This window comes from Pyxicephalus adspersus, chromosome Z (assembly GCF_032062135.1).
Source record: "Pyxicephalus adspersus chromosome Z, UCB_Pads_2.0, whole genome shotgun sequence".
NCBI lineage: Eukaryota > Metazoa > Chordata > Amphibia > Anura > Pyxicephalidae > Pyxicephalus > Pyxicephalus adspersus.
The window spans coordinates 65,673,259-65,695,835 of NC_092871.1; the positions used below are offsets into that span (position 1 = coordinate 65,673,259).

The 22,577-nt window shown below is 38.7% G+C and overlaps 1 protein-coding gene across 4 annotated transcripts in view; it reads right to left on the reverse strand.

Moving 5' to 3' along the window:
- Positions 1-2,272: 2,272 nt before the first annotated feature.
- The window catches only part of TSC1 (TSC complex subunit 1), a 62,309-nt gene continuing 42,004 nt past the window's right edge, over positions 2,273-22,577 (reverse strand). For all 4 annotated transcript variants that reach the window (XM_072429670.1, XM_072429672.1, XM_072429674.1 and 1 more), the window contains 9 exons: positions 19,551-20,106; positions 18,141-18,184; positions 13,963-14,129; positions 11,878-12,060; positions 11,351-11,461; positions 9,816-9,938; positions 8,650-8,837; positions 7,857-8,018; positions 2,273-4,873 (listed from right to left, as the gene is read on the reverse strand). In XM_072429670.1, the coding sequence (XP_072285771.1) occupies positions 4,417-4,873; positions 7,857-8,018; positions 8,650-8,837; positions 9,816-9,938; positions 11,351-11,461; positions 11,878-12,060; positions 13,963-14,129; positions 18,141-18,184; positions 19,551-20,106 (1,991 nt within the window). In that variant the 3' untranslated portion in view covers positions 2,273-4,416. The remainder of the gene's footprint in view (positions 4,874-7,856; positions 8,019-8,649; positions 8,838-9,815; positions 9,939-11,350; positions 11,462-11,877; positions 12,061-13,962; positions 14,130-18,140; positions 18,185-19,550; positions 20,107-22,577) is intronic.

Genomic DNA, 22,577 nt, shown 5'->3' on the forward strand with positions numbered 1-22,577 from the left:
CATATATACATATATATACATATATATACATATATATACATATATATACACATATATACATACATATATATATACATACATATATATACACACACACACACACACACACACACACACACACACACACACGTTCCTTTTGCTGGAGCTTACACGGGGTTGAACTCCTGGACAGTGCTAGTTCAAGGACCAGTATGTAACCATTCATGATGCTGCACAGGGCTGTTGAACTGCCTGACATTCAGAAGCCATTTTGTAGTTGAACACTGATGGTTTAGATGTTGCTGATCTGTCACTCATCAAATAGCAGATAAATGCATAACACCTATGGTTGTGGAGAGTTTGCGCACTCCTAATAGTAAAACTCCCCTGATGGGAAGGCAGGGCATGGGTAAATGTTTGATTCCAGCAGCATTCTAGCCTACCATCCTAGCTAAACTGTACTCATGCAATCATTACCAGACTAGCACATTGAAAGGAAAACTCCGTGTTCAGGCTGCTAGAACCCCATATCTGATCCAAGACATGTAATCTTAGTTCATCCCTGTGCAATGCAGCACAAACACTAGGAGGAAAATCGTTATTCTGACTAACACTATCACTTTCTTTTTTTGTATGCAACTTAAGGGAGGGGGGGGAATGACAGTTGTAGAGGTCAGCCATTGTCTTTTATAATGCAGAATATATGGATGATATAGAAGTATATTTATTTGTTAGACTGTTTTCTCTATTGCCTCAATCAAAGTGCTGTGTTTTAGCATGTGTTATGCCACTAACATGTATTGGCGTTAAGGCGTCCAATTTATTTTAATGGGCTGCCAAAGCAAAACAACCTATGTTTTAATTAACCTAAACCTTATGTTTTTAATGCAGCAAACCACATGCATAGATGGTTCTTGCCTGTACACTAATGTGCGCGGAAGATGAGAGTACATTACTGCATCACAGTTTTAAATCAACCCTAAGTGCAACTTTATTCAAACAGCTTAACACACTACTGAAGGTTTATGGTTTTACAGGATAAAGAATTTGTTGCTCATGATTTCCACATCTCACAGGCAGGCGATATGTTTCCTACCTTGGAAAATAGAATTTCAAGGAAAGAGGTTATCCATGATATTGCTCCAAGTACTGGTTTCTGTAAAAGAGGCAGGAAACACACATACACTGAAACAGCAACTGCGGTCTCAAAGTTTAGGAAGCACATTTAATTAGCTGCCCACGTTGCCTAAACGGACTCCCAAATTTCAATTTGAGCCATATGTGTGCATTACCAGTGAATCAATCAAAATGCCTATTGCTATATTCAATAATTCATGTGAATTTTTTAGAGCAGTAACCTGGGAAGGGCCATTTAGAACCCACTGTGTATGGGTTTGGACTTTAGCCATTAAATACAAGCATTATGTTTATAATTAAAAAAAAAAAAAAAATTAACATTTAAGCAACAAGCAAAGATGTGCAAAATAAGAACCTGCTTTAATAGTTTACAGTTAAACACAAGCAAATAATTTTAACATTTCTGGGCATCCTGGTTTGGGCTGCTCCAGCCTAACATACTGTGTCTACAGCCAGTCCAACTACTAGCAGAACATGTGGATTCAATAAATACTTTGAACTGTGGTCTGCTGGACAGTAACTGGGAAAGGCAAGAATGCAACATTTGTCTAGGGAAAGGATTGGGGTGACGCTGGGGGGGGGGCAGGAGGAATTCTATTTGAAGGTTGGTAGCTGCTCAAGTTTCAACTATGTGGTAGAAATTGTTAAAGAAAAATACCCGCGGTGTGTATCCTTTGGAAAGTACCAAGCTTGTGCAGAACAGCAGAAATGCTGTGCGCAATGTCAAGACATTTCAGTATAAGTATAATCAATCAAGGAGATTTTATCCAGAAATGTTTTTGTCTGCACTACACATGTAAAACAAGGCTGCTTGTTGTGGACCTGACAACCAAGTGACGCAGCTTGCCTACTCTTGCAGTTTCGGTTGATCAATTAAGCTGCACAATTAAGCTTCATGCGGGAGCAGCCATATTGTTGGTTAGCATCCAATATAGCACACATCTACTAAATGGTAGAAAATTCAGCAAAAGGGGAAAAGGAGGCTGTCAGGCATTGAAGACATTTACAATTATTCCAGAAGTGCAAAAGATGGCTGGAGGGAATTGTTAGGAGGAAAAGGATTATGCTGGCACATCCCCGGCCATTTTAACACTATAAAACACTTCTAAATGGATTCAATAGATAAAGTAGATAAAAAAAACAAAAAACAAAAAAAAAACAGCAATGTCATAAAGACTTTATTATATTTACATGTGTTTAATATTCAGGATACTGGTAAAGACAGTGGGGCCTCCTATGCTTTTTCACCTGAAAAAAAAAATCCCAGAGCAAGTGGAGTTCCTTCCTTTCCAACTAGCACTGGAACATTGAGATGGCCCAGAATCTAGGCTATGCATGTATTGTCTCAAAAAAACATTTGAGATACATCCAGCAAAAGATCGAAATTCATTTTCAAGTGTTTAAAAATTGCTTGGGAAACTAAAAAGCAATAATGTTTAGTCAATAAAGAAGGTCAAAGAGCAATGAAGATGCGCAAAAAGCATAACTGCAGTCACTACCCCAAAAGTGAACCTGCCACTTCAAAATGAATTTCTAACTAAGACCAGTCCTAAAACAGGTAGATGAGGACAACAGGCAATAAATATAACATAGCATCTAACGTTCCCCAATAATGTTTATAAATATTGGCAGATGTGGCACTTAATCAAGAATGATGGCCATCTGAAGAGCAACTGCAGTTTCAGAAACCCTACATCCTCATTGCTCTTTTAATTGTCTCAATGCATTATGCAACTTAATTATGACTGAAACATTTAACAGAGGCCTACAGATACCACAGAGACCAACTTTTTATGATCTTTAGCAAACTGGTAAAAGCCTAAAAAGAACCCCAGAGAAAAGGGTTTCCTGTAGATTTCGGATTCCATGTTTTTTCCTGTAGGTTTATAACAACAAAAAAAACTAAGCAAAATTGACTGGAATTATGTGAAAAAACAGTTATACAATTGGTTTTAGGGTGTAGCGTCTTACCTGGGATAGGCTGTGTCAAAGTACAAAAAAAAAAAACATTCGAAGAGCTTAATGTACAGACTTCATGTACAGACCTACAATTATTGGGCAAGTCCACACTCAAATGCTACCTTTATTTTGACAGATGCCAAGGGGTTAAAATAACCCAGGGGCTCCTCATATCTTTTATGGACTGCATCTGTGGCAACCCCTAGAATTATAATTAACAAATTCTTGCTTTGTCAGTGAACTTTTACTTACTTTATAACATATTAAACAAACTCTTACCACTCAAGTCACTGAGTGATATAAGACACCAATGAGTGAAAGTGCAAGTCATGTGGAGTGACCATTTTAAAAAGAACCTATGCTTTAACCATGCAGAGCAAGTTCACAGTAATGTTGGTCTGGGCAGTTATCTACACTTGCCTTTTTATTCTATTTCGTCAAACCGAACCAAAGAAAGGAAACCATGTGAGCTGTACATTAAGATCTGTCCTTTCACAAGGATGTCCAGGAGTCTCTGCCCACTGCCCTGTGAAAGAGGTGAGTGCCTGAATAGCTACCCTCCAAGGACCAGAGCTGTTACATGCTTCTCTGGAAGTACCAAGTATTTTATTGCCAGTAGCTAAACAAAGAAGCAGGAGTCTGAGGGTAAAGCAAGTATGTGCAGCCTTTACTGTGAACATTTTGGTTTACCCCGAATTGACAAAGCATAGGTTTGCTTTTACATAACTCTGTGGTAGAAAATGTATTGTAATTAAAGATAAGCCAAGAAAAAGAAAGTTGGTCCCTTGTGACATTTTGGTGTCCAAGAATTAAGGCCACTTATAACAAGCATTATGCTGGACTAAGCTGCCATTTTACCAGCGACTTGTAAGAGGACTGCAAGATGCTGGTGAAATGTTCTGACTAAAGTGAAGATGAACTCAGCAGTTTTCTGATAAAGATAGTGTTTCTTCCTTCCTCCTCCAGTTTAAAAGCCACGACAGGCAAACTGGTTACTGTCTTAGGTTTGGACCTGACTGTAAAAAAAAAAAAAAAAATTTATGTGCTTTGACCTGGGTACCCTGCATTTTTTTAGCCAATTATGTATTTAGAATAAATGAAAGGAAGAACAGCAAAAAAATGTTTACTGGAGGGGGTGGGGCTGGTCTGTGGTTGAGATGACGGAAAATAAAACTGGTGTGTAGTATAACAAGATTTAATCCCTTCCAGTTCTGGTGGTTCGCTACTGTTGCGCTGCAGAAGTATTGAAACATTTCCAGAAATTTCAGACACCTTTTGATTAGAGCCAAGAGTGAAAGGGAAAGTAACACTGCTTGCCTCCCAACTGTGGTCATGATGTGTCTAGTCATAGTCCATTATCTGAAAATCCAACACACTCGAAGGGCAAGCATTTCCAGAAGAGGAGCTCACAGCTTTGGCCTCAGATCCAAGTCCCTGACATAACTCGGTCTTTAGAATCTCTGAGAGACTGCTGATGCCTTCCTCCTCACAATGGCTCTCACTCTTGTTGCGAAACAACTCCCGACCCCGGATACCAAGAAAGCTCTTGGCGCTCGGATAAGAACCAATAGTCAGATGACCTCCGGAAGGTAGCTCAAGCATTTCTCTCCGACTAAGCTGTGTGTTAGATCCCCCTTTCTCTGGTGAGGAGGAGGTGCTGCTGCTACTTCCACTGTGACTGCTCCCTCCAATGCTTAGGACACTGGCGTGCATGGAGTTGTTGGCTTCATGGCTGCCATTTACTTCTTCTCTAATAGAGTCATTAGGATTTGAAACAATGGGGCATTCAACATCATGTCTGCAACCACCATGAAAAGAATCGCATGTCAATAAATTTTAGGTATCATGCAAGAAAAACTTTAAACAAGATTTTAGGAAAACATATGTGGCTTTTAAAGTCATAATCAGATTAAAAGTGCTCAATCGTATGTTTGTTCTCAAGAAAAAATAAACAGCAAATACATAAATGACAAAGTCTTTTGCATTCTTCATAATTAGCCATTCTGCAGCTATAAATACAAATGCCAAAATATAACAAAAAAAACCCCATTAAACAACCACATTAGAATGCTATACTGTTAATAAATTTAATATTAAGAATGAATATAAAACATACCCAAGGCAATTAGCCAATTTATATTCATGCTAAATATAGTTTACATGTTATCGTATTTGTATTGAGGAGGCTAATGGGAACACCTACTGGCTAAAGTATAACCATATAAATGCCGAGAACGGTTTAAGTCACTAAAACTGTAATATAAACACAATGTGAATGGAATGTCTTTTATAAGTATTTCATGCTCATGATATTGATCTTATACCCTGTATATACAATTTAAATCACACAGATTAGGAGATACTTTTAGAGATCCAATATACATCGCTTTTTTATCATTTAATAAAAAATATTTCATCCCATGAGGCTCTATTTCAATATCCTTAATGGACAAAGTTTTATAGTGTTGCTCAAACGTTTTGGCCACATTAGTGGGTTTGCTTCTTATGATATCACACACAAGTGTTCCAACTTCCATCACCTAAATGTTGTCTCTACATACTGCATTTGACAGCCTTTGCAAGTACTTGTGTTATTTCTGGAGTAGCAATAAACCTTTTTGCTGCAGCAATTACCTCCTGGGCCGTTCATTTCTGTCCAGATTTCTATGTCTGAAAGCAGTTTGTTTTTCATAAAAGTTTATTTTACAGTATAACATGAGTATAATGAAGTCTGAAACACAAAATCATGTAAAAATACATTTTAAAAAACACATTTTTCAAAAAAATTTATATTTTAAAAAGTAATTATACTCATTATATTATACTGTAAAATACATTTTCATGAAAGACATTGTACCACTTCTAGACATATAAATCCTGGGTGCACCATCCTGCACTTTTTAGTCACCACCCAGCTGTATTTGGAAAAGTTGTGTCACAATACACGGGCACTGGACAGCTATGGCGTAATACAAAGATGATGTAAAAATAGGACAAACAGTTCGGTTCATAACTATTTGGACAGAGACAACTTTTTTTCTAATTTTGATTCTGTACATTACCACAATTATTTTGAATGAAACAACTCAGATGCAGTTGAACTGTAGACTTTCAGCTTTAATTCAGTGGGTTGCAAAAAGATTGCATAAAAATGTAAGGAAATAAAGCCTTTTTTTTTTTTTTTTTTTTACAAAATCACTTCATTTTAGGGGCTCAAAGGTAATTGGAGAAATGACTTAAAGGCTATTTCATGGGCTGGTGTGGGCAATTCCTTAGTTGTCATTATCAATTAAACAGATAAAAGGCCTGGAGTTGATCTGAGGACAATATGCGGTCAAAGGAGCTCTCCATGCAGGTGGAACAAGCCATGCTTAAGCTGCAAAAACAGAAAAAACCCATCCGAGAATTTGCTACAATATTAGGGATGGCAAAATCTACAGTTTGGTACATCATGAGAAAGAAACAAAGCACTAGTGAACTCAGCAACACCAAAAGACCTGGACGTCTATGGAAGACAACAGTAGTGGATGATCGCAGAATCATTTCCATGGTGATAAGAAACTCCTTCACAACAGCCAACGAAATGACAACACTCTCCAGGAAGTAGGCGTATCGATGTCCAAGTCTACCATAAAGAGAAGACTGCATGAAAGTAAAAACAGAGGGTGCACTGCAAGGTGCAAGCCACTCATAAGCCTCAAGAATACATTGATTGGACTCAAAAACATATAAAAAAAGCCAGAACAGTTCTGGAAAAACATTCTTTGGACAGATGAAACCAAGATCAACCTTTACCAGAATGATGACAAGAAAAAGTATGAAGACGACGTGGAACAGCTCACGATCCAAAGCATATCACATCTGTAAAACATGGCGGAGGCAGTGTGATGGCTTGGGCGTGCATGGCTGCCAGTGGCACTGGGACACTAATGTTTATCAATGATGTGACACAGGACAGAAGCAGACAAATGAATTCTGAGGTGTTCGGAAACATACTGTCTGCTCAAATCCAGCTAAATGCAGTCGAATTGATTGGGAGGTGTTACATAATACAGATGGACAATGACCCAAAACATACAGCCAAAGCAACCCAGGAGTTTATTGAAGCAAAGAAGTGGAATATTCTTGAATGGCCAAGTGAGTCACCTAATTTGAACCCAATTGAGCATGCATTTCACTTGTTGAAGACTAAACTTCGGACAGAAAGGCCCACAAACAGCAACTGAAAGCTGCTGCAGTAAAAGCCTGGCAGAGCATTAAAAAGGAGGAAACCCAGCATCTAGTGATGTCCATGAGTTCAAGAATACAGGCTGTCATTGCCAGCAAAGGGTTTTCAACCATGTATTAGAAAAGAAGACTTATTTTCAGCTTTTTTATTTGTCCAATTACTTTCGTACCCCTGAAATGAAGTGATTGTGTTAAAAAATGCTTTAGTTCCTCACATTTTTATGCAGTCTTTTTGTTCAACCTACTGAATTAAAGCTGAAAGTAATGTGGTATTGTACAGAACAAAACTTAGAAAAAAGTTGTCTGTCCATATATTTAAAGTTGGAACAAAATAAAGGGGAAGGGGAGTGTTGGAAAGCTGAAAGAATTATAGGGGTTTCTGTTTTTTTATGGCAGCGGCAACAACAACTGGGAGCACTAAATTTGCTGCCCTGACTAATTTGTGAGTGCCCGCCTACAGCTTCACCCATCCCAGATAAAAAAAAATTCCGGGAGGAGGGGGGGGGGGGGGGTTGGGGGTTGGGGATACTGTAAACACCTTTATTTGCACCCACCTTCCCTCTTCAACGTCTGCCATTTCTGTTTTCTCTTCCATAGGTTTTTTTAATAGACCTTCCCTCTCCAGCTGGCAGTACAGAGACAGGATTTCCCTCTCAAAACACTGGCTTATCCTCTTCTGAGCATTGTACTTGCTTTCCACAGCATGCAACTGCCCTCTAGGAAACAAGGATAAAGATAATAAAGCATGGTTTGCTGCTTACATATTGAATTAAAATAACAAATAATTCATTCAGTAGGAGAAGACTTATGATGTAAATGAAACGATGGGAGCACTATTAGGCACAGTGGACAAATCAAAGAGAAGTGCAGTGCCTATAAAAACCATCAGGATCTATCTTTAAATTGTCTGGCTTCAAGTAGTGAATACTGATTAGCTGACTGAGCCTTGGTACATTTTTTTGCCTTCCTCTGGATCAAAGGTTTTGTATCTGGGATATGAATATCTCCCAAGTAGTTGAACTTAATGGACTTTCTTTTTTCAACCTGACTGTGTAAATAATCGCACCTGTAATTTCGGAATGAGTCCATAGCCTTGTCAGCTAAGCTGTAACACTGAACATTTTAGGACAAAGCTGTCATTTCTGGTTAGCATAAGTGGTGGTGTTAAAGAATGAGGGAGAAGTGATTATGTAATACACATCTACATAAACTGAAGTACTAAAGAATATATACAATAAAATGATATCAGGGTGTGTACAGCATAATACAAAGAAAGGCAAAAACAGAACTTTTGCAAGGTCTGGGGAGGAAATAGAAACACAAGAGAATCAATATCAAAATTATTACCTAGTCTTGACTTTTATATCTTCCAGAAACTTCCTCTGTTCTTGAAAGAGCAGTTCCTTTTTGGCTAGCTGTGCCTCCAGCTCTAATATTTTTTTCTGGGTGCTCTCCAGCCTCTGGTTTTGTTGAACTACCACACAACGAGCCTTTTCCAGTTCTTTCTTAAAGGAAACCTGCAGCATCTCAACTTCCTGTGCAGATTACAGGACTTGCTCAGTCACCATTTACAGCTGGGTATACATTAGCAAACAGAGGACCTCCAGGATATAACAGAACTAAAAGAACTGGCATCATATGTTTCACACAACTCGCAGATGCATGCTGGGAGTTTGTCTAACCCAGTTATAAATTGCTGAATACCACCCTACTGTACACCTACTGATAGAAAATATTCTGCAAATCTTTCAAAACTAATATACCATGTTTGTAATAACCTTTTTTATGTTGAAAGTATTAAAAAAGGACTAAAACATTTAACATTAGTGCTGAAAGCATATTGCAGCTTTCCAGTTTTGCACAAAAGTTTACCTAGTGATTTTGACAGTAACACTTCCTTTTCTAGGGCGAGAATGATTACACTGAACTGTATCCATAGAGAAGGAAGGCTGTCTCCTTTGAGTTTAGATCACAGAACATCTCCCTATGTCATCAAACTATGTTGTTTTTAACTGGACAGAGCTGATAACACAGATTGCACTGCAGCAGAGGCATTGAGCAAATGCTGTTACCAACTCACTGGATTTCTTGCAGAATTACCATATTTTACTGAATTGTTCAAGTTTTTAATAAAATGTTTCACTAGTACAGCTACTGCTAAGTGCTTAATAACATCTTATAATTATACCCTCCCATTCCTTGCTACAGCACACACAAACCCTATTGGCTGTTAAATGGTCATGTTACCACATTGTTTTTGGATAGAGTAAAAAGGGTCAAATGTTTATTTCCATGAACCTATTGGAGATATTTTTTCCATATTTGCCTGTGTTTCAGTTCCTTAGGCAGAAGTGAGGGGAAACTCAATAAAACATGACCGAATATGACCCTTCACTGCTGTATTCAAAAGAATATCTTGGCTGGAGCTGGGCATTAAAAAGTATCATAAGGAAATACCAGGCGGTTTTAAAAGGCATTTTCAGTAGTCAGAATATAGCCAAATAGTAACCTACCTTGTCAGCATTAGTGTTTTTATGCTGCAGCTGTTCCACATAAAGCTCATTCACCTCCCCGAGAATTAAAAGCTGCCGGTTCAGGAACTCCATCTGATGCTGCACAGACTCGCTGTTTGACAGCTTTCCATACAAGGGTAAAAACACAGGTCAGAGTATTCTATAGAAGTACATACTCTCACTGTTGAACTTAGGGATGCTAATAAAGTAAAAGAAATTAATATATATTTTCCTAACTGCAATAAAACAGAAACAAGGGGAAAAAAAAAAAAAAAAAAAGTCAAGCATCTCCCATTTCTGTCTTGATGGTCATTGCGATCAAGACTAAATGGGAGAGCAGCCTCCTGGGATACATACATCATCCTGGGAGGCTCTTGGCTCCTCCTCCAGAGAGATCTGTACTCTTACCCTTTTACTGCAGGCTATGTCACCTGATCTCCCACCTGCCCAATGCGAGATTGAGCGAAGTAGCCAGAAGATAAAAATATAAAAGTGAAGATAGCGGCGCCCCACTCTTCCTGGGCGCCTTTTGAGGAATTCTCCAGCGCGATCGAAGGAAGAGTGAGGTAAGTGATTTTTAGATTAGTTTAGTTACGCTTAAAACCTTAAAAAACAAAACAAAACATTATTTACTGGTGTTAGTATTACCTTTTATCTGTTATATTGTTTAAAAATGACAAAAAAGTAAAAACAAACACCTTTTACAATAAATTATTATACTGCTTGAGGGCTTACTTGTGCCTGACCAAAGTCAGTAAGCTCCTCAGCAGCCAAGTTATCTAAACACATAGGGGAGTTCTATTTGTATAATAAGACTAAGGTTACATGGACTGTCTATCATTTAAAAGCCCATATATGAGATTACCAATAATTTTAATGGGCCAGTCCTCACTATGGAGTTTGTGGGCAGCACATTTTTGAGCATTAAATAAATGTCTGGTTAAAAACTTTTTTTTTTTTTTTTTTTTTTTTTTTTAACTCCTATTAACCCCTTATGACCTCTTCTATAGAAATCAGTGGGGGTGTTTATAAATACTTCCATTAACCCATGACTGTATTATCAGGGTCAGTATCCAATGGATGAAGACTTTACCTAAAAGTAAAAGAACACTTACATTCAATTTCAATGGGAACAGTGTTGTTGGTTACCCTTTGTTGCCAGTGGACAATTTTGTAAAAATATTTGACAGGCTGGATTTAAAAAGCCCACAGGCTGTAGTTTGCCCATGTCGGCTTTAAACAGTTGTATATATGCAATAGCATAAAAAAAAGGGAGGTGAAAAAAACAAAATTGTCCATGTAGACTCACAAAGTGATTGAAAGCAGTGTTCCAAAACCCATATTCATTTATATTTCACAGTAGTAATACTGATGTAGGAGGAGACTACAAGGACCCCCATGGCCCAAAGTCATTACATGATCGGTTTCCAGTTTTTCCACAATAAGGCTCAGAAGAATTTTCTGACACTATAGATCTTTCTGGCTTAGGACTATTACAATAAACAGAGTGTATGTACATACAATACAGTGCCCACCTTTTGAGACACCTGACTGAGCTTCAATTCTGTGTTGCACACCTTGTTGTTAGCTAGCTTCAACTCAGAACGCAGGTCAGCTATCATATTGCGGCAGTCCTCCAATTTTGTCTGTGCCAATACATAAAGGAGAATGTTAGTATTGACCATAACAGTTTATTCAGTTCAGTTCACTTCTAAGCAATCCACCCCACCCTAACCACCCACACAAGTGGCAAAATAAGCTTTGTTAAAGGAAAAGACACAGATATGTGTCTTTTGTGGTGTGTCACACTTCTGCAGAGACTTCCACACAGAGTAAAGCTAATTTAAGACATGTGGTGACAGATCCCAGAGGGCATAGCAAACTGCTGCTGGGAGAGGCAAACCTCACCACAAGCTTTAGCGTCTCTGGCGGTATGAATATTTGAATATTTTTACATGTCAAATCGGTATATTTGACATTTAAAATGTATTTTAATTTAAAATTTCCCACAGGTTGCCTGCCATTGGGCTTAACTTTCCTAGAAGTGGATCAATAGCATCACCTGTAATTCCTGACTCCGATTGTAGAATTCCTCCCGATCGTGCTGGAGTTGCCGAATCTGACTGTGAAGCTGGATGACCACCGTGTCTTTTTCTTCTTGTAGCTTCTTGTACCTTGCATGCTCCTTTAAAAGGCTTTGTTTCATGACCTGGTGATCAGTTTCTTGCAACTTTAACTGGCTTTTCTGAAAGCAAAGTATCAGATATTTAAGGTGGAATTGCTGCTTTTACTATATAGAAGTGCGATTAACCCCCCTAGTGTTCTAATGAGGTAAGTATTTCTATGCAAAATAGTCAGTGTTCTCCCCAGACCCTTTTAGCTGGGCGCACCACCCGGCACTTTTTGGCAACCACCCGGCTGTTTTTGGGTGGTTACTGATGAGTTGGGACAACATTCAGGGGCTTCCACCCGCCTAGAATTTCTTCCCACCCAGTTTACAAAAATGTCTTGGTTGAGCACTGAAAATGTTACAATTTTTTGCATGGAAATTTGTTGTTGAATATTGTGGGCCTGTATTTCTTAAGAACAAGTCCTGGGTATGATCATTTTATAACAATGTAATTTAAAAATGTTATCAAATCAAAAATCCTGAAAGTTGTCCAAACAAGGGTGCAATATTATTGATAAATAATAATTTAAATTAAATGTAGATTTTGAAAAAAAAAAATTAAATGTCTAGTAGACATCCTTGGTATGGTAAGCAGGGTGCTTCACAAAGTCCAACATCACAATCTGGACAGTAGAACTTGGTTTCCTTGCAGATCTTTCTTCCACTGTCATCACTCTCTGAGCAGCAAACGCCGCACATCCTTGTAGGTGCTTCCTTTCTCTGGGTTGGTGGGATGTACTCTGTGAAGTGACGACAAGTTAGGCATTCCGGGTTGACAACGGCATCAGCACGACGACCAGGTCTATTCACGACCATTGATGGCGTTTGGTGGTTTTTGACAATGGATTTGGAAACTTCCAAATGAAGTAAGAAGGACTCACAGGCCTGTCAATTTTTTGTACAAAATGTAGGCATTCCATAAGCACTGCTCAACAAGATGCCTGAAGATTTTTTTGTAATACTTCCTTTGTTGTTTCCTCATCACTGGGTAAAATGTCATTGCATGGTCAGCCTTGTTGACACCTTTTTTTTGTAGTCAATCACATGTAGGTTTTCATGCCAAATCGTGCTCTTTGACGCAATGTATTGCACCCAGCTGAGCCGCCCCTTGTGAGCCATTAGACTTTAATCTATTTTGAGGTCTCTTTCTGGCACATAGTTCTGCTGGAAATTTTTTATCATCTAAGAAACTTCCCAAATTTGAGTTTTGGTGCAGGATGGGTAGTCTCATCAAACTCTTCATTGTGGCAAGCATTTTATTCTTAGACCAATACCACTTCTGCAGGGGGTTGCTCACCACGCCCAGGTCACAGGTTCCCATTTTCTGCCTCTTGAAAACCTCAGGTGTGGAGCACCTATATGTTGTGCAGCATACCTGTTTTGTCTCAGCAACTATTTTTTCAATAATCTCATCGGTCATAAACAATTTCAGGTATGCCAGGGGGTTGTGGCGATGAGCATCAATTTTCACACCAGATGCGCCAGTAAATGGGAATCTTGGGGGTGCTGCCTGGGCCACATCAAGGTCAATAGAGCACCAAGTGCACACAGTACTGACCTCCGGATAAGATTCGTCGCTCAGTTCATGGTTGCTGTCTGATGACAAATTTATTCCAAATCACTATCGCTGCTTTTAAGTTCTTCAAAAACAGCTCTTGGGCTGGCGAAGATGCCTTTTGAATGCCATGGATGTGGTCAAGTCTCGAGTAAGCAGCCAGGAACATTCAAGGTCAAAGACATGATATAAATGATACAATCAGGAAATGATGAAATAGTTCAGGAAAAGATCAACAAAGGGCAAATAAAGGTCAGGGCTAATGGTGGGCAAAATGTAAATCAGATCACTGGACAATGTTTTTTGATGCACTAAAATATGTACTTTTACTATTTTTTGTATTTTACAGTATTCAAGCATTTAAAAGCAGATTACATTGTAAAACCACTTTAACGCCTGCCTAGGATTTAGCGAAAACTTACCATAGCAGCATTCTGTTCCTCAAGTGTCGTCACCTTAATGACCTTACCCAGAAGACGGCGATTTCGCATTGCATGCTGCTGTCTCTTGAATCGTTCATACAAAAGCTGGTTATGTAGAAGCACCAACTGGTTTCTCAGTGTGTGGATCTCATCGGTTGGAGGAGAACCTGATGAGCAAAATAAAGTCTATACAGTATACAATTATGAAATATAACAGGAGTAGAAAACCTGAAAAGGAATACTGGGGATTTGTAGTTCCACAAAAGAGGGAATGTGTACGATGCATAATGATAGTCTCATTCTAACACTGCAATACCGTTAAGTAATTTGAATAAAAATTAACTGTAGTCTGCGTTTCAATTGCAGTTCCTCGAAATTCAACCTTCTGTTGGGTAATTTATGATCATTTTCCGGTGCCTGAATCCTTTCATCCAATGATTAAAATTAAACCACTGGTAAAAAAAAAAATCCTGAAAAAGTGATCTGGGTACACAGGGACTGAAGTTGAAAAATAATGGTATGCCTCACATTCATACTTCACACTTTTAAAACTAGAAAAGTAATACATAATATCCAATTGGTTGTTATAAGCATCCTTCTACTTTCCTGCAGCATCTATAAAAAGAATTAAAATTCTCTGGAATATATTGTTCTTTCACAATAAATCACAGAGGATGAACAGAAATGTACTTTTTAATGTCAAAGAAAACAATCTTCAAAATAATTTAAAGGGTTTGTAAAACTTAATAAACCTTTATGGTCGCTTCTGCTTTGTTAACTCCCCTAGCGTTCTAATTCTGTCCATATTTCCACGCAAAAAGAATTACAATATTTTGCATGGAAATTTATTTTACATTGTAGGCCTATAATTCTTAGGCATAACTCACTGAGTATGTCCAATATTTAATACATTTAATAATAGTTTTTAAATAAAAAAAAAAAAAACACACAAACATCTGTTAAAGAAAAAAAAAGTGAAACATGTAATATAACTGTACAGTGGTATATATATATATATATATATATATATATATATATATATATATATAATACACACATATACACACACACACACGTGGGGGTGCTGAGAAGTTCCTGGCTTTGCCCAGAAAGAAGAGAGCCAGAGTTAGAAAAAACACATTTATTCAACATATTCCCCCCTGAGACTGATGCACTTGGTACAGTGTAGTTGCAGCTTTTCTAGACCATTCAAATAAAAGTCCTTTGTTAGGGCCGCAAACCAGCACTCAGCAGCATCTTTGAAGTCAGAAATGTCCTCAAACGGTTGCCCCTACAGGTGTTTCTTCAAATTTGGGAACAAATAATAGTTCGAAGGGGCCAAGTCAGGTGAGTAAGGGGGATGATGGACCAATTGGAAACCCAGGGTGTTCAATTTAGCAGCCACAACAACGTTGGACCTGTGGTCCAGGTGCATTGTCCTGTAAAAAGGATCCCTTGGGTCAACTTTCCACCACATTTTGTCTTAATTGCCTCCTTCAGCTGGTCCAGGAGGTTAGCATAATACTGTCGTTATACTACAGCCCTGAGGTAGGTAGCCCACTAACAGAATACCGTCTTTGTCTCAGAAAACGGACGCCATGATTTTTTTGGCAGATTTCTGGGTTCGGAATTTCTTCGGCCGCAGGGATCCGCTGTGGCGCCATTCCTTGGTTTCAGGATCATAGATGTGGAGCCAGGTTTCATCCTCAGTCACTAAGCTAGCCAAAAAGTCCTGTGCAGCTTCAATATGGGCCAAAACTGCTTTGGATGCCTCAACTCGCGCCATCTTCTGATCACTGTTTAAACATTTCGGCACCCACTTTGATGAAAGCGTGCGCATGTCTAGGATAGCGGTGATAAACCCAACACGCTCCCGTGAGATGTCAAGTATCTGGGCTTTCTTTTTTGCGAATATTCACCGGTCCTCAATCACCTCATGGACAGCATCGCAGATTGCTGGGTCAGTTGAGGTTGGGGGCGCCAACTGCGGGGCTCATCTTCAACGGTGAAATGACCAGTCTTGAAACAGAATATCCAGGTTTTGACTGTGCTTTAGGAAGGACACTTCTCCCCCAGTGTTTGTGACATCTCAGTGTGAATGTCCTTTGCTGACCTTCCCTGGATAAACAAAAACTTCATGACGGCCCATAACTCCAACGACGTGAAACTCTTGCCTCTGCCATCACAGCTTCTCACTAAAAGAAAAGACAGTTTTAAGAATCGCAAAGACCTTAAATTTGCACAGTTACCTACTAAGATATTAGGCTGTCATATGCCCCCCACATTTTTCTATTTCATCTGGAAGGGGGAAAAGCCAGGAACTTCTCAGCACCACATACCATACAATACATACATGCATACCATACCATACCATACATAGATTTGTATTGGACTCAATACAGCTATTTTGTATTGAATCCAATATTGAATTTCCAGCTGCTCCTCCCACCCGCACTGAAGCATGCATCAACGTTACCAGGAAACCCCTGAGATTGTCTCTGCAGGAGATCAGAGGAAGAAGACGTGCAAGGACCAGCAGGACGCCGGGGGATGCCAACTGAACAAGGTAAGCATTTTTTTTAATGTTTTTAGCAACCCCTAGTGTGATTGCCGCTTTTTGCATGGAAAATCTACCCGGAGTCACACTCGGGATTACCGCTAGGGGGGTTAAACAGCCCGGGTGGATTTTGTTATGAGTTTTTTATTATTTGGAGATGGCAAAACACAGTTCTAACAATTTGGAAGACATTTGTTAAATCCAGCTTTAGAATTTTTTTTATTCGACTAAAACCTAGACATAACTTTCAGGATACGATCATAGCTATTTTTAAAGTCATTTTAATGTATTTTTGGGCTTAGTGCTGGGGTAATATTGTTGTCAATAGAAACCCCAGCCTTGGGAGATTTGTTTAATAGACTGAATTACGTTTTCTTACAGTTTTTTCCCATATTTCTTTTACTCCACCCTTACAAGCCTTCCAGGGCCTTCTGCACAGAAAATTACTGATGTTGATGCTGCCACCACTATACTTATGGTACAGATTGTACATTGATAGTGGTTTGGGCTGAAATGTTTTATCTATTGGCCAAAAAGGACAAATCTTGGAACAAGCCTTTATGGTAAGATAATGCCAAGAGTCCCCCAGGCGCCTTCTGGCAAACTGTAGGAAAGATGTCATAAAAAAGTTCAGGTTAACAGCTGCTTTATTTTGTCACTGTCCTGTAATGCGGTGACTGATGAAGCACTTAACAGTTGTACGAATGGTGACCTTTATTAACCCCTTAAGGGTGTGTTTACCACTGTCTGCCTTGTGCAATCTCCAACTTTTAATGGACAGGACTTTTCTTCACAAATTTACAAATGTGCGAACAAACGCTATTCACTTTATGATTTAACTGTATATTAGCTAATATTCAGGGACTAGGAAATACTCTGTATCCATCTCAGACCAATGCATTCCAGTCACCTTTTCATGCAGTTTAAGAGTTCTGTGGTCTTTACAATGTATGTTGCACCATCAGAGGTTTAGCCTTCCATATATTGCATAGGTATGCTACGAACACACAAAACTCAGTAACTACACACACTATTACCAAATAACTGCATCAATGATCATTTAAATGCGTCACATTAAAGGGCACATATTTGGGCAAATATAATCACTGTTTTCCTTTGGAAATGTAATTACAATACATTATACTAACATAAACATCCAGAATTTGTTAGAATTGTAAATACCATTCATAACCTGCTTCATGAAGTCAAAGAATTCTGATGATTAAAAGACAAAATAGAAGTACACTAAAGGAGGCAGGTGCAGTAAATAAAACTTTTCTTGATTTTCTCTGATTTTTAGGCGATGTGCACTTGTGTGATAGCAGCCAAATGGTCAGGATGGTGTAAAAAACTTGCTGACACTATTAAACCTTTTTGGAGTTTAAATGTTCTCTCCATGTCTGTACTAATCCTCCCACAATCAAAAACATGTTTGCATGTTAGTTTTAAGCAAATTAATAGGAATAGAAAATCTGATCACATGACAATTCAACAAGAATTTAGTTGCTGTGTTATCAGTGTAGCTGAACCTTTTATGCCTGAACAACCTTCACTTGGACACAAAGACCACTAACAAAAACTCTATATGTTTGCCCGCTTTAAAACAAAACAAAAGACTTACCTCCAAAATGAGTCCAGTCAGCTGATTTGCTGGGTAAAGGCAACCTGTACCACAAAGAACCATAAACATGAAAATGTAAACAAGTTCTCTGATAATGTACAGAGCAGCTCCAACACTGGCAAGGGATATTACATATATATATGTATATATATATTATTAAAAAAAAGTATTTTTTATTGTTCAGAACAATTCAATAGAAAAAGATAGATACAATTAAAAAAAAAAATGTACAGTATGCTCTGATTAGAGAAACACTGGACATCTATTATAAAGCTATAAAGGTTTTTTTTTTTTTAATCAAGTATTGGTAAATATTGATTCAGTTACAAATATACAGTTACCAGAGCACCCCGTGTTCTTGTTACTTAATTCTTAGGACCTGTCCTGCTTTCACACATATAGTCATTAAACTGAGTGGTTAAACTTCCAACCAACAATTTCTCAAACGATTAGGGATCTTAATCAACTTGCATATATAAAGACGCTAGCCATATATTGGACAGGAAAAAGTGAATTGATTACTTTAGCTGAGCTTAGTTGGTTTAATTTAATTGTATTTTTTTTTGCTTCATTTAGGTAGAAGGATAGTTATGTCAAGGTAGCAATGAGGTAAGAAACCTTTCAGATAACGTAATATTTTGCATTAGATTTTGTAATAGGTTTTGTGGATAATTTAGTGATTATCACGCTTTATAGACTGATATAGTATGTAGTATATTTTGTATAGTTCTGCTGATTCTCTTTTTTCTTTGTTTTCCTTTCTGCTTAATTTTTAAATAATATGGTATCATATGGTATATGAGTTTTGAACGATATTATGCCCAATTTTCAACAAATTGTTAAGAGGGAGTATAGGGTATCTGACTTTACTGAACCACATACTTGTCCCAAGCTGGCATGACAAGAAATATTAAAGCCAGTGCGAAAGTATAACAGCCAGACAAGAGCCATTTCCAGAATCAACAACCACCACTTAAATGGCCCAACATCATTAAAACTGGAGAACTGCAACTTCAAAGAGCCAAAACGACTGTCAGGAAAATGTTCTCTGAAGTTACTCAGGTGACTGCAGTGTTCTCAGGTTTGGACCATAAACAATTAGATATCATACCCACCATGTATCACTGACTGCACAGGTGCTGCTTTGATTAGAGCTACAAAACCCAGCATGTTTTAGGAGGGTGGATTTTCACCCTACCCTAATACTAGTCTTTTTATGGGCACATATGACAGACATTTTTTAAACATTCATTTTTTTACAGAACAGTGCAATTGTTTGTTTTGTCTGTGCCTTCCTGTTTTTGCAAATCTCTAACAAAACAAAAACATCACTACTGAAAAACATATCTGCCAAAGCCTTTATAGAAACTGCACAACAATAATTTTGTGATACACAAAGCCAGCACTTACTTGTTCAGCTCTTTGTTGTGGGCATCAGCTCCTAACTGTATGAGCCGATCAAGCACCTCAGCTGGAGAGACAGAAGTGCCATCCTCCTTGGCTTCCTTGTTGCTCCCTTTAAACTTCCTGTACAGCTCTTCCGTTTTTTTGGAGATGAAAAGGCTTGCAGTTTTGGGCAGAGCTAGCTCAAAAAGGTGCTCATAAGGGGCAGGATTGAAGCAGGATCTGCAGCGGGCCTGAGATTTACAAGGGCTGGGGGTAAGGATGGTCCTGTCACTGGGCAAAAAGGTATTAGTCTGTGTCTTCCCCAAGTTGACATTCTCTGTGCCATTGGGTGGCTCAATGGGAGTGAACGCCTGTTTCAAGGTGTCCGGTGAGCCATTGCAGTGCAGCCTGTCAGCAGATGGGTGGTCACAGATCTGGGTCAAATTGCAGGTGAAGTTTTTTCTGGCAGGAGCAAGTTGACTTTCATAATGAAGACAGAAAGGGGAATCAAAGCCTCCACGACGTACAATAGGTTCGCATTCAGATTTGGTGATCTGACACAGCTCCTGCGATATAGCAGCTAGAGAACAAACACATAGAACTTAAATTTCAGTGGCTCTGGAATTTGGGAAGTATTTTGCTCAGGCTAAATATTATACAGTTTTATTTGATTATACTAAATAAGAACTCTGATAAAATATTTTTTCTAAAATTTCAAATGCCAGAAACATATAGCCCCTTAATAATAAAACACTATCATGCAAGCTTCTAAACTGAAGGGGCTGCTTACAGGAAATATGCTAGACTTCCAAACCAGACACCCACAAATTTGTGATGAACCCACCCTGTGTTTTGTTCATGAAGGGCAAAGCAAAAGAGCTAGAATGCTCCTGTCCTGAAGAAAAGAGTGAAAATACTTTGTGAAATCAACTTTGTGGAAATTCAGCCTGGAACAACTCTAGGCAAAGGGCTTTTTGACTTCTGGCAGCTGAATGGGGTAGCACAGGAGAGAAGGACAGAAAATAAAAAAAAAATCACCTCAAGATAAATTAGAAAATTTGGGAACCAAGTCTTGTCATCATAAGTGATGCAAAAGGAAAGAAAAAAAAAAATACACAGATAAGGTAATATTGAGGTTCAGGAAAGAAAACATGGAGCGATTCTGTGAATAATTCTACAGGTAGTCCCCGAGTTAGGGACATCCAGGACTCCTAGATATGAACAGGGTTTCCCTGCTCCTCTGGTGCAGGACCAAGGCTTAATGGGGAGGAGGGGGTGGTTTGCATGACTTGCAGAAGAAATCTGTTGCTAAACGTAGCTGAGAGGTTGCAGATGATCTCTTCTGCAGCCTCTTGTAATCATTTAAAGAGTACCTAAACTCAAAAACGGCCAAAACAAAAGTAAAAAAAAAAAAACACACACCTTCAATACTATAGTGCAGTCGATCGGTCCAGGGGTCTCTTCCATCAGGTCTCGCGTCGTCCCAGGTTCTGCCTTTGTGCCGGCGCTCCAGGCGATGCGATCTTTTCTTCTGGGTTCTTCTTACTACGTCACCTGACCCAGGTGAGATCAGGTGACGTAGTAAAAAAAAAAGCACCCAAGAGCCTCCTGGGATGCGTGAGGTCGGTATCCCAAGAGGCTTTACGCTCCCATTCATTCTCGATTGCCTAAGCGACTTAGGGAGCGGTTCTGCGCGCACACACACAGAATTTTTACTTAACATAAAAGGGTTGTCTATTCCTATGTAATGTGAAATTTCGCTTTAATGACCAAAGACAATCATTGCAGTTGTTTCTTTCTGCACATCAAAGCACAGCTTGTGCCAGAAGGTAATGAATGTCTAGGCTCCAAAAATATTTTTTTTTTCTTGCTTTGTGATTAACTCACAGTGGGGATTTTATACAGTAACTTGACACCATGCTGCGACAAACATCTGTCCCAATTGTATTTATTAAAATAATGTCAACTTAAGAACAAACCTACAGTTCCTATCATTATATGTAACCCGGGGACTACCTGTATACCTTTTCTATATTTGTACTGAGGTTTCAGCACGTGTCCAGTCTGAATAGGGCAATGGAGCTAAGTAGAGTTTATTTGTTTTTTTCCAGGGAGGAAAAACCCAAACTGTCATCTAGTGAACAAAGTAAAACACCAGTGTAGACAGTGTACACCCCCCATCTTCCAGTTTGTGGGACACTATAACTAATCACCAGAGTGCCAGCTTGACATTTTGTGTTACCTTGGTCTTACCAACCTACCGTTTTTCTTTGTTCCTGCAGGTAAACACAATAAACTTTATAGTGCATGATTTAATATAAAAAACAAAACAAAAAAAAAGGCTGCATTTTTATTGAACAATAAGCACAATTTGCAATTGCAACTCAAACTGCAACACTAACTTAAGTCGTATACTTTCTCTTTATAGTCTAGTGTCTTCAAATTATAGTTTTTACTCATTATATCCTTGAATTGCCTTAAAATTGTTTTTTTGTAAAACATACCATAAAATCTATTTCTTGGAGTCTAATGCAGAACACAAACATTTACCCTTGAAATATTATTGTCACTTGCAAACAAACTAAGACTGCACAAAATAATCCAACCTACTACCAGCACGCCTTAAGCTGCGTACACACTTCCAATTTTTGTCGTTGGAAAGGATCTTTCACGATCCTTTCCAACGACAAGGGAGTGCACGATGCATGAACAGTGCTGTACATACAGCACCGTTCATGATCTATGGAGAGGGGAGGGGGAGAGCGACGGAGCGGCACCCTGCTGCGCGCTCTCCCCTTCCCTTTCATTAGGATCGGCTGTCGTCCATCCGGACGATGGACGACACCGACTGTACACACGGCAGATTTTCGCCCGATAATTGGCCGATGCCGATTATCGGGCGATAAAAATCTGACGTGTGTACGTAGCTTTAGTTTGTAGCAAGCAACAATAAAAAAAATAATCATAAATACATAGATGTAGGACCCGTGGAGTTCTAGAGATGGATTTTACAATAAATATTTTAAATATCTTATTTTATTGTCTATTGGG